This window comes from Mustela nivalis, assembly GCF_964662115.1.
Source record: "Mustela nivalis genome assembly, chromosome: 3".
Classification (NCBI taxonomy): Eukaryota; Metazoa; Chordata; class Mammalia; order Carnivora; family Mustelidae; genus Mustela; species Mustela nivalis.
Window position 1 is genome coordinate 29,539,059 of NC_139022.1, and position 13,975 is coordinate 29,553,033.

Genomic DNA, 13,975 nt, shown 5'->3' on the forward strand with positions numbered 1-13,975 from the left:
AGGCTTCCTCCTCATCCTTTCTCTCTATCGGTTTGTCCCCTAGATCACCAATTCTATCTTCTGTCTCAGTTTCTCTAGCATTGAGAGAATTTAGATTAGATTTGAACTCATTGAGAGCATTGTGAAGCTCATTCATGGTAGCTTTCAGCTCTTCCCTAATATTGAAAACATGATCTCTGGTCGTTTTCAGTTCAGCCCTACTCAATTCTGTTTGGTCACCCATGGCTTTCTCCAACCTAGCTATTGCTTGGATAATTGTTAGCCTGAATTCTCTTTCGACATATTTTCTATGTTGATAGTTATTAGCTCTGTTGCAGAAGGTCCATTCTCTTTATTTTTCTTCTGTTGGGCATTCCTCCTCCTAGTCATTTTGGTGAGAGATGGCTGAAGGGGAGTAGCTGGGTATATCAACCATGGGGCAGTCAAGGTGCAGCCTGGAATGCTTCTGAGCAATCAGGGTTCCCTACCCAAATGAGAGGAAAAAGAAAGAAAAAGAAAAAAAGACAGAGGGAGAGAGACAGAAAAGAAAAGTGAGATAAAAAGAAATTTCAGTCCAAATGGGCCCCAAGGTAAGATTTATGAAGTATACAAACCGACACAGACAAACAAAAAGACTGATAAAAGTATATGACAAGAGAAAAAAAATATACATATATACTTGCATATATATATATATATATATATATATATATATATATATATGCAAACAAAGGAAGAACCTCGTCAAAAAGAACCCCACATTTAAGATTTATATACTATCAGGACAAACAAAAGCACAGAAATACTGGTGGAAGAAAAATATGGGAGAGTGGTTGTAAATTCTCAGTGTGTGTGAGGAAGCTTGTTTTCATTCTTCCTGGATGTATCTTGATATGTTTGTTAAAAGACTCAACTTTCCTAAGATAAAGGGGGATTAAAAATTGGTTTACCTATAGGGCTAGTATTGATTGGGGAAAGGGGATAACTTTGAAGTTTAACTCTATAAGAATATTAGAAAATAAAAATAAAAAAGAATAAACTTGACTAAACTAAACTAAAATTAAAAAAATTCAAAAAAACAGAAATACAAAAGAAAAAGACATGTGTATGTATCAAAAATTTTAGGTTAGAGGGTTATTATGGAATTTGATGTACTGGACATCTCACTGTGATGGTAAATAGGTCAAAAAAATATCTATATAAAAAAAAAAGTGAACCAGAATAGTGGGAACAAGTTAAAATAAAAGTTGTCCTATGAAGTCGTGGTGGTTGTTCTCTTGTAGTCTTTTTTTTTTTTTTTTTTTTTAATTTCCTGGTTGGATTCTGGAGGAGGGTCCTGACACCAGGGTTTTCAGTCAATGATGTTCCCTGAGTTAAGTTCCCCTGCCCCCCTCAAGGGAGTGGTCTCTGAGGAAACTGTTTTTGTTTTTTTTTTTTTCCAGTCTTTTTTTTTCTCTGGTGGTTTTTATGTTTGTTCACTTTTTTTTTTTCTCTCACCTTGACCGCTTTTGATGGTTGTTTTTAGTTTTAGAGGAAAACAAACTGCACCCTGACCTCCCTCTCAGAGAGAAGCCTCAGTATGGCTGCAGAGCCCAAATAAGTTTCCCCTTGGCCTCTGGTTCCAAGTCGCGGGCCCTGAGATGCAGGATCTTTTGCTTGTACCCCAAACCACTGCAGCAGCGGCTGTCTGGGCAGCTTCAGACCACCAGAGAGGTTCCAAGCAGCGATCACACACTGAGATTTTCCTGCTGGCCCAGGCTGGGAGTGCCTGGTCTTTCTGGGTCTAAGAGCGCCCTGCTTGTGTGCACCTCTTTCAGGGAGGCTGTGGGTAATGCACGTATTTCAGTCTCTGAGAACAGGATGCAGGTCCGAAAGCACCATGCTGGGTCTTCCCGCACCTCTTTCAGGGGAGAGTTTGAGGCCTGCCTCGTAGGCTCTTAAACAATGGCATGGGTCAAAGAGCACCAGCTGGGCCTCTGTGAACCTTTTTTAGGGGAGGATGAGGGGTGCGTGCATCTCAGGCTCTATAGCAGTGCTCCTGCGTTCTGCCATCTGGCATGGCTCCCATCCTCTCACAGGAGCTGGACCCAATGCGTTCTCGGGCGCACTGGCGGCTAGGGGAACAAGACCTGGTTTCTCCGCCTTACTCTCTCTGGCTCAGCACCAGGGAAGGCTGTCCTGGGATCAGGGACTTAAGCCCTTCTCCCTAGCCGCCCTGATTCCCACAATTTCCACCATGTAATCCTTTACTACTTTGAAGTGCTTTCAACCAGTCTTTAAGTTAATGCTGGTCCACAGATGCAGGACACTCTGGCTCATATTAGGGGTATTACTTTCCAACTGGTCGCCTCTGGAGGCTCCTTCCCCCTTTTGTTTATCTTCCAATATCAGTTCGCCATTCCCACTCTGCTTAACCTGCCCAATGGTAATCTTCTGCCCCTGTAGAGATCCAGACATGTATAATTCTTATCTCAGGCTGATTTCATGGGTGATCGGAGTTCTTCGGTAGGTAATCAGCTCACTTTAGGGTACAGGTTTAAAAGGCACCTCTTCCTACTTCCCCACCATCTTGTCCCCCTACAGACTTGAAATATAATTTTATATCTAACTTACTTTATTGTAAGCATACAATATATTAGGGGTGCCTGGGTGGCTCATCAGTTAAGGATCTGACTTCAGCTCAGGTCACGATCTCAGGGTATGGGATCAAGCTCTGTGTCAGGCTTCATGCTCAGGAGTCTTTTTGTCCCTCTCTCTTTCTCTACCCCTCCCCTTGATGGTGTGCACTCTCTTTCTGTCTCTCTCTCTCAAATAAATGAATAAAATTTAGAAAAATAATGCACTGGGTGTGATGGCATAAACAATAAATCTTGGAACAGTGAAAAATAAAATACAATTTAAAAAAAGAAAAAAATCTAATTATTTTTAAAATTCTGTATATTATATATATAACATACAAAATAGTTGTTAATTGTTACTAATAAGGCTTCCAATCAACAATAGGCTATTAACACTTAATTTGGGGGGATTGAAAAATTGTATGTGGATTTTTTATTGTACAAGAGAGTTGGCATCTTTAAATTCCATATTCTTTCTGTCAACGATATTGTCCTAAAATTTTTGAGTGTAACAGTTTTGTTTTTATCGCTCTTTAGTTCTATTTTATGTTATGTTAGTCATCACACAGTATACCATTAGTTTTTGATGTAGTGTTCCATGATTCATTGTTTGCACATAACACTCAGTGCTCCATGCAATACATCTCCTTAATACCTGTCAGTGAGCTAACACATCCCCCCATTCCTTTCTCCTCTGAACACTTCAGTTTGTTTCCCAGGGTCCATAGTCTCTCAAGGTTTATCTTTCCCTCTGATTCTCCCACTTCATTTTTTCCTTCCATCTTCTAATGTGCTCCATGCTATCTTTATGTTCCACATATAAGTGAAACCGTATGATGATTGTCTTTCTCAGCTTGACTAATTTCACTCAGCATAATATCTTCCAGTTCCATCCATGTCAATACAAATGGTGGGTATTCATCTTCTCTGATGGCTACATTATATCCCATTGTACATATGGACCACATCTTCTTTATCCATTCTTCCGTGGAAGGGCATCTCAGCTCCAACAGTTTGCTTATTGTGGAAATTGCTGCTATGAACATTGGGGTGCACATGCCCCTTTCTTTTGATATTCATCTGTATCTTTGGGGTAAATGCCCAATAGTGCAATTTCTGGGTCATAGGGTAGTGCTATTTTTAAATTTTTGAGGAACCTTCATATTGTTTTCCAAAGGGGCTGTACCAACTTGCATTTTTCAGTTCTTAAATATGCAACAGTACATCTCACTTCTCATACTTTATAAATATTTTTGGGACACATATGTAATAGAAAAAGTAAAAATATAAAACATTTTAGCAGCATCTAATAAAACTGAGAAGTGTATGACCTATAACTAATTCTATTTGTAACTACATACCAAAAACAATCTAGCTTATTGTATTTACATGTATACAGAGATTAACAGTGATGTATATTTTACAATATTTTGGGGTAGCAAAGAGTAAAAGACATCAGTTTTTAATATAAAGAAAAATGGATTGGGGAAAATTGAAGGGAGAGATGAACCATGAGAGACTGTAGACTCTGAGAAACAAACTGAGGGTTTTGGAAAGGAGGGTAGTGCGGAGGGTAGTGGGCATAAGCTTGGTGATGGTATTAAGGAGGGCACGTATTGTATGGAACACTGGGTGTGATGCATAAACAATAAATCTTGGAGCACTGAAAAAATAAAATTGAATTAAAAAATACTTGGAGTAATGACCATATGGAAAGATGTTAAATAATCTTAATCAGTAAACTATAACCCTAAATATGTAATCTACATGAAAATAGTTATATTGACAAATATCTGTAAAATATTCACGGATGATTACATTGGGATTTTACAAAGGTTTGTAGAATGACCAAAAGTCACCAAAAAGGAGAGGAAAAAAAAAGTGAAGCTTTTGCCAGCCTCGCTCCCAAGGGACAAGGGGAGTAGCAGTGGTTGTCAGGTTCCATAGCAGCTAAAACTGCTGGAAGGATGACCATAGGTGAGGGCAGAGCCTCAGAGGGGAGTATCTTGGCCATTAACTGTCTCAGCCTGACAGACAATGCTGAGGGTATCAATACAAAGATCTGTTTTCTAACCTTTAATCATTTGCTTGTGGGCTGTCATTGGCAAACCACGCAGAAGGATGAGGGACAATTAACCCCTTCTGGTCACAGAACAAACATGCATGAGCCTGGGGGGGGGGAGAAGAGATTCTTCAGCACAATGAAGATATTTGTCCTCTTTCTTCACAGTTTGTGGGCACTAAAGCAGTCTATAACTATATAGTTTGCAAATTAAGGCTTTGTAACAAAATTTTAAAATCATTGATTATTTGTACTACCAAAATAATCATTTATGTGAAGATATTTGTAACAGACACTATTTTATTTCAAATAATTGCTATCAAGATTCAACAATGACATCACTAAGCTTATTAATAGGTAATTTATTTTGGAATTGGGGACATATCCATCCTATTGAATATAACCCAGTCTCCAAGCACTGAAATGCTAAGATCTTAAATTAGCTCACTAAAATTCACCAAAACAAAACAAACAAACAAAAAAGAAAAGAAAAAAGAAAAAAAAAACATACTGCGGCCTGATTTTCGCACTAAAATAGAAGTTTAAATTACATAACTCAGATTTTTAACCATATCATTAGAGGTTTTCATTTTTGAAACTCAGTGTCAGGTACACTAAATTGTATGTTTACAGAAAATAACCTAAGAGGGGAAAAACAATCAAAGCTATGTTAAATGTTAATTTTAATGTATCTGATTATGTTTAAGAAGCGTAATTCTTTAGCCATCTCTAGAAAATAGTTTTGCTCATTATGTTTCTTCAAATGTTATTTTTGGACACATTTAAGAAAGCAGAAATTTTATGAAAAAAATAATGAAAGATTTTTCTATCCAATGAACAATAATATTAATTCTGAATTTGGATGAAGATTTCCAATAATGGTCTTTAATGTGCTCTAAAGGATGTAGAAACCTGAAACCTTCTTACAATGGGATAGATATGGTTCCTCTGGCTAGAGGTATCACTATCAAAAACACATGAATAAATTAAAAAATTGAAAATGTTAAACTTTTTTTGAGCAGCTACTAGTTTGATACTTGTAAGCGAGTGCATTTGAGTGCTTGTAGCTTTTCCATTTCAGTTTTTAACTCTAGATGCAGGAAATTTGAAACACAAATTCCAAGTATTAGGTGTTGTATATAATTTGATAAATAACTTTACCAACTACATAAACTTGTAAACTTTTATTAGTAAAGACTGTGGAAATTGTATTTTAGACACATTCCCTAAAAAGAAAAGTAATTGTTATAAAAAGAAATTTAAAGTGATTTTTTTTGTTGTTGTTGCTGAGGTTTTTTGGTTGGGAAAATTGGACATCCACATGCAGAAGAATGAAACTGGACCATTTCTTTGCACTACACACAAAAATAGGGTCAAACTGGATGATAGACCTAAATATGAGACAGGAATCCATCAAAATCCTTGAGGAGAACATAGGCAGCAACCTCTTTGACTTCAGCCAAAGCCACTTCTTACTAGACATGTCTCCAAATGCAAGGGAAACAAATGCAAAAATGAACTACTGATACTTCATCAAGATAAAAAAAAAAAAACCCTTTTGCACAGCAAAGGAAAAAGTCAACGAACCAAAAGACAACTGACAGATGGGAGAAGATATTCACAAATTAGGGGTTAATATCTCAAATATAAAGATTTTATGAAACTCAGTAAGTTCCATGGAACAAATAATCCAATCAAGAAATGGGCAGAAGACATAAACAGACATTTCTGCAAAGAAGACATCCAAAAAGCAACAGACAAATGAAAAAGTGCTCAATATCACTTGGCATCAAGGAAGCACAAATCAAGACAATGGGATAGGACCTCATACCAGTCAGAATGGTAAAATTAAGTCAGGAAATGACAAATGTTGTCCAGGATGTGGAGAAAGGGGAATCCTCCTCCACTGTTGGTGGGAAGGAAAGATGGTGCAGCCTCTTTGGGACACAACATGGGGGTTCCTCAAAAAGTTGAAAATAGAGCTACTCTATCACCCAGCAATTGCCCTACTGAGTATTTACCCCAAATATGTAGGAATCCAAAGGGACATCTTCTTCCCAATGTTTATAACAGCAATATCCTCAATAGCCAAACTATGGGAAGAGCTCAGATCCATCAACAGATGAATGGATAAATAAGATGTGATTATACAAACTCACACACACACACACACACACACACACACACACACACCACAATGGAATATTACACAGCCATAAAAAATGATATCTTGCCATTTACAATAATGTGGATGGAACTAGAGGATATTATGCTAGATAAAATAAGTCAATCAGAAAAAATATAATTTTCATATGATCTCACTGATATGTGGAACTTAAGAAATAAGGCAGAGGTTCATAGATGAAGAGAGGAAATAAATGGTTCAGGACAAAATCAGAGAGGGAGACAAAGTATAAGAGACTCTTAATCTCAGGAAACAAACTGAGGGTTGTTAGATGGGAGGGCAGTGGATGAATGCAGAGACTGAATGATGGAAATTGGGGAGCATATGTGTTGTGGTAAGTTCTGTGTGTTATGTAAGACTTATGAAACACAGACTTGTACCCCTGAAACAAATAATATATTATATGTTAATAATAAAAATAAAAAAATAAAATTTTTTAAATTATAAAATCTTTGTAATAATGTAGCTCAATAACACAGTTTGTTTTATATTGTCTCATTTTATTCTTCACATCTGGGTGTTGTAAATGGAACCATGAAATGTATCATTATAGTCATAAAATTGAGGGGTGATACATACATTTCTTAATTACTTTAGAGTGTCCATATTGTATTCAGTTTTATTGCAACAAAAAGTATTGAGAATTGGTTTTCTGCTATCATTTTCCAAAACACCGCAAGATCTTTGTTTTACAATCATGAACTAAAATGGTAGATATATAACCATGTCTGTGGTTTTATGGACCAGGTTCAAAAGGCCCCACATATTCCAAATATACCATTCCTCCATCCAGTCCATTCTGGTGTCAAGGCATGGTCCATTCAATTTAGATCAACACCATCTACTTCACCATCTTTGCTCACTTTGTCTCTCTACTTGCAGCGCTGCACTTCCCCAAATGACCACTAATTTAACATTTCTAAAGTGCAGATCTAATCATTTTGCTGCTGCTTGTAAAACTCTGGGTCACAGAAGGGCAAGAAAGAATTATATAAACTAAAGTAGGAAAGAATGAGCGATTGAAACATTTATCCCTTATGCTTTGCCAACCTTCAGACATTTGCACATGTTGTGCCTTTTCTGTGGCATATTGTCCCTGAGAACGTCCCTTCTGCCACAGTCTCCTGTACTTATCTGAGGGAACATCTAGACAACATTTGTACTGAGTTACAGAGGCTGATCTCAGTCCCCTTTTTTGACCAAATCCATGTATCACAGCTAGAACAGATGTGTACTTATGAGTCATACACTTTCCGCATTAGCCTCATATATATATTAGACTTATCATACATTGTATGGTACCTCTTTCCATATAAAACTATAGAGGTTCAAATTCCTTGAAAACAGCAACCATATAGTGCTCAAATTTTAAACTCATTTAGCTGTTATTTTGGATTATAAGAGTTTAAGTATTTATTGAATAAATGACAAAGTTTGTATATTTGATATCATGCTTCTCTTTTTTTGTTCAATAAAGTACATACTTCAAAACTCGATTCAGACATCACCTCAAGCAGGGAATCTCCCCTAAATCTTGCTTTCATTCTGAGTTTATATTTGTCCCGCAGTTTCTTATGCAAGCATAGATACTAAACCTACAGTTTAACCACTAGGTACTTTCAGTTTTGGACCATGTCCACATAGTGCATATCATTGTGATCTAACAAACTAAGGGATGATACAAGGTAGACAGATGACAGGATTGTCACAGTAATAAGTTATATTGAAATGAGCACATTTTATAAGATTATAAAATTTTACACTTACAGAAAAGTAGTATGAATAAGAATGGTATAAACCACAGCCACATACCTATTTACCCAGACTCAACAGTTAACATTTTTTTTACCTCTTTCTCTTCACCACCCTTTTCTTGCTCCCTCATTTCAAGCAATTATATAGAATCACTTGATCTTTTTTCTCTAAATATTTTAATTATGTATTTCCTAAGAATATGGGTGTTCTACATAGAGTGAAGTCATCAACTTCACTAAATATAAAATAACTATAATATAATTGTAAGAAATGTTTTGAAAGAATAAAAATTAGAAAATTAAAGAGTTTCTAAAAAATAAAAAATAAAAAATAAAAAGGGGGGTTTCTTTTTTTTAATTTTTAAAATTAATGTATTTATTTTCAGCATAACAGTATTTATTATTTTTTCACCATACCCAGTGCTCCATGCAATCCATGCCCTCTATAATACCCACCACCTGTTACCCCATCCTCCCACCCCCCTGTCACTTCAAACCCCTAAGATTGTTTTTCAGAGGGTTTCTTTTTTAATACAGGGAGGCAATATATAACAGTTTCCTACTATATAGTTTCTTTTAAAAAAAATTTTACTTATTTGAGAGAGAGAGAATGAGTGAGAGGGGCAGAAGGAGAAGGATAAGCAGACTCCTCACTAAGCAGGGAGCCCAGAGCACAGTTTGATCCCAGAACTCTGAGATTATGGCCTGAGCCAAAGGCAGAAGCTTAAACTACTAAACCATCCAGGTGCCCCTACTTTATAGTTTCTTGAAAGACAAGTCCCACATTCAACATTTTCTTCAGAGCTCCCATAACATCCTTATTTCTTAGACTATAGACCAAAGGGTTGAGCACAGGAGTGAATATGGTGTAAAAGACAGATACCATCATGTCCTTCTCTGGTGTATGGTAGGAGCTGGGGAGCATGTAAGTATAAATGGCAGCCCCATAGAAGAGGATGACCACAGTCATGTGGGAAGAACAAGTGACAAAGGCCTTCTTCTGTCCTTCTACTGAGTTCATCCTATGGATGGTGGTGAGGATAAAGTAGTAAGATCCTGAAATGACTATCACAGGAATGAGAAGCATAAGGACACAGCACAGGTACATGAAAATCTCATAGACGGAAGTGTCTGAACAAGAGAGTTTCAATACAGCAGGGACTTCACAGAAAAAATGATGTATCTCTCGAGATCTGCAGAAGGGGAAGGTCATGGTGATGGGAGTAAACAAGAAACCATCCACTGAACCCAGGAGCCAGCAGCCAGATGCTAGAAGGTGTAACACCCGATGGTTCATGAGGACAGGGTAATGAAGAGGATCGCAGATGGCCACATAGCGGTCGTAGGCCATGGAGGCTAGAAGAAAAAATTCTGAACCTGCTAGTGTCACATAGAGAAACATTTGTATCCCACATTCTATGTCTGAGATCTTGTTCATACCCATGACTTGGTCTATGAGCATCTTGGGCACAGTAACAGAAATATACATCATGTCCATGAGAGATAGCTGGCTAATGAAAAAATACATGGGTGTGTGGAGGTGGGCATCAGAATGTATCAATAGAATCAAGATGGTGTTTCCAGACAAGGCCATTAGGAAAAGCACGAAAATGACCAAAGAAAGGAGAGCTGGGTGTTTGGATTCACTGAAGATTCCCACCAGGGTGAAATCTGATCTCCCAGTGTGGTTAGCTAGCCAGTTGGTGTTCTCCATGTGATTTCACCTGGGCAACCAAGGGAAGCTTTGGGATTAATGAATCAATCATGAAACACCACCCACTGAAATGAATGTGTTGAGAGAGAAAGAGAGAACAAGAACCCAATTACATTATCAGAAAAAAAAAATCCATGGTTTTATAGATTTAGAGAATACAAATTATCTGTAATTATATAAATTTACCATTTGGGAGGTTGCATTGTTCATTGTATCATGAGTATTCCTTTTGCTATAGTATCCTTTATGAAGAAGCATATAGATTATTTTAGGTTAGCTATTGCCCTAACCAAACACAAAAGATGAATCAAAATGTAAAAAATATGATAGTTGTCTTTCTCTGCTATCATATGATCTCCCTGATATGAGGAAGTGGTGATGCAACATGGAGGCTTAAGTGGGTAGGAGAAGAATAAATGAAACAAGATGGGATTGGGAGGGAGACAAACCATAAGTGACTCTTAATCTCACAAAACAAACTGAGGGTTGCTGGGGGTAGGGGGTTTGGGAGAAGGGGGTGGGATTATGGACATTGGGGAGGGCATGTGCTTTGGTGAGTGCTGTGAAGTGTGTAAACCTGGTGATTCACAGACCTGTACCCCTGGGGATAAAAATATATGTTTATAAAAAATAAAAAATTTAAAAAAATGTAAAAAAAATATATATGTATATGTACATATGTATACATATATCTGTATATATTTATATACAGATATATAATATATATTTTTATATATATATTTTATATTTATATTTTATATATATAAAATATATATATATATATATATATATATATATATATATATATATATATATAAAATCACCCTTTCTGGAATTCTTATTGTAGATAATCAAAATATCATTATCTCTCAGGTCTAATAATCCAACTGAGTTTTATATTTTAAATTCATTTATTTGTGGCGCCTGGGTGGCTCAGTGGTTTAAGCCGCTGCCTTCGGCTCAGGTCATGATCTCAGGGTCCTGGGATCGGGTCCCGCATTGGGCTCTCTGCTCAGCAGAGAGCCTGCTTCCCTCTCTCTCTCTCTCTCTCTCTCTGTCTCTTCATCTGCTTGTGATTTCTCTCTGTCAAATAAATAAATAAAATCTTTAAAATAAATAAATAAATAAATAAATAAATAAATTCATTTATTTGACAGAGAGAGAGCAAAAGCAGGGAGAGCAGCAGGCAGTGTTAAAGGAAGAAGCAGACTCCCTGCTGAGCAGGGAGCCAATACGGAACTCAATCCCAGGAACACAGATCATGACCCAAGCCAAAAGGAGATGCCCAGCTGACTGAGTCACCCGGGTGTCCCTTCAACTGAAATCTTAAAAATTCTTTAAGGTGCATTCTATATAAGAAAAAAAATTATTATTAATTTTGTATAAGAAAAAATAATTCCACAGTGCACAGAAATATCAAATCATTACCTTGTACAACTGAAACTAGTAGAATTTTATGTCAGTAATACCCCAAAAAGAACAATCTAATGAACCAGGAAACATTATGTCAAAAACTAATGATTCACTAATTGAATTTAAATTTAAAAAAAGAAAAAGAAAAAAATATAATAAAGCAGAATAAAAAGTAACCTCAACAAAATTTGGGGAAAATCCATATGAAATTCTTGAACCCCACAGTGAGGCACTGTGATTGTATGGGGTAACCCACAAATCCCCCCAAACAGATCATGATCCTAACCAATGACCAAACCCTTAGATAGCCTAGGGTCACCATTTTGGAGCTCCAACTCTGAAGCCAGACTGGCTGTGTGTCCAGCTTATCCTCTATGCACTCTACCTCCATTCATTCTACATACATAAAAAAGAGGAAAAGAATAATGTTATATCATGCATATGTTTAGGATTAAATGAGGAAAGTGCTTGACCATTACTGGTTACAGATGACTTATGAATAAAATAGTTAATAGGTACAGTAATAATTATGCAGAATCTATGTAAGAGATGGCTGCTACTATTATCATTTGAAAATATGAGATCCATTATGTCAGTTCACAAGTTTAATATTTATTTATGCATTTAAAGATTTGATTGGACCATTTCTGTAGTCCTAAATAACTTACGAGTGTATATGTGTGTATATGTATATACATATATATGTATATATATATACTTATTATATACATGTATAATTATTCTATAAAAATAAACTTTAAGTCATCTATACTATATATTTTAAATACATAATATTTAATTATATATAATAAGTTATATATATCTTATTTTACCACTAAAATAAGATACATAATAAAATATATATATCTTATTTTATGGATATATCTTTTTTATTGCTAAAATATGATATATTATATATATATTGTATATCTTATTTTAGTGATAAAATAAGATATATATAATAATATATATTATTACCCTTATAAATAAGATAAATAAGATATTGATAATATATATTATGAATATATATAAATAATATAATATAAAAAGATAAAGATAAAGATAAACGAATAAATATAAATATAGATAAAGATAAATATAAATTTATATAAATTTATATATAAATATAAATTATAAATATATAATAATTATAATATAATATAAATAAGACATATAATAAGATATACATATCTATATATGTAATAAGTTATATATATCTTATTTTATCGCTAAAATAAGATATACATACACATCTTATTTTAACCCTGATTAAGCAGAACTTTATGAGAAATCTATCTAATTTGTATCCAGTACATGTTTTTCCAAGTTGAAATTCATCTTAGAATTTCTACTATCTACTTACATTTCAGAGGACAGGAAGTAGTATTTAGACAGTCATTGCTATTTATCAGAGAAGGCTTTAGTTGTTTCCCCAAATGTTATCTGCTTTAATGCACATAGCAATTAATTGTTCATGGAACTGAGATTCAGAGAGCAAAGTTGAACAACACTATGATATTTCTGACTCCAATTTACCATTTACTTCTTTATCTTGCTGTTCACAGCCAGCCTCTCTATCAGATGCTAAAGATAAATCAAAAAAATTTAAATCTAATTACAGTTAATGAGGTCACAGTCAGTCTATTCAGAGACAAAAATAGGAATGCAATTTAAAGCAGAATTCTAAGATAGCTACAAAATAAATAAAAACAATTAGCACAAAATACATCTGACCTTTCTTCAGAGAATAATACCTCCTTTTGACATTTTCTGTTCTGAAGTTTGAACTTTTGCAAACTTTTAATTTCTGACATGTCAAATCTCAAAATTCAGAAGTCCTTACTAAGAGGAAGCAAATATCGAGTCCTCTTTCTGGGAAGGGCTTAGAGGCAGTTATCATGTCTAGATATTTCGAGAAGAATTTACAATTTCTATGTTTTATGCTTTTAAAAATATATTTTATACTTTTTTCATAATTCTAAGACTAATTAAAACATCAAATTATTAATATTCTCAGTTGATAAAGCAGTTGAGAACACTGCAAATGATTTTGAGTTCTTAATATAGATATTCAACAAATTTTGACAAATTGCATCAACAACAATAGCCTTTCTATCACATCCCACCCTCACTGAAAGATGAAATTTGAGACCTGTGAAAAATAAAAACATAGCCTGATAAATTACAAAACACATCTGCTGACAAAGTCTGTATTTGTGGTCAAAATAAATTAATAATCAGGACAGTGAG

At 35.1% G+C, this 13,975-nt stretch overlaps 1 protein-coding gene across 1 annotated transcript; it reads right to left on the minus strand.

The window, feature by feature from the left end:
* Positions 1-9,349: 9,349 nt before the first annotated feature.
* On the minus strand, positions 9,350-10,312 carry LOC309861044 (olfactory receptor 2T29-like; the record flags this gene model as incomplete). The annotated part of the gene is made up of 1 exon (XM_082723491.1): positions 9,350-10,312. One exon carries the CDS (start codon positions 10,310-10,312, stop codon positions 9,350-9,352), a length of 963 nt encoding a protein of 320 aa, XP_082579617.1.
* Positions 10,313-13,975: the final 3,663 nt, after the last annotated feature.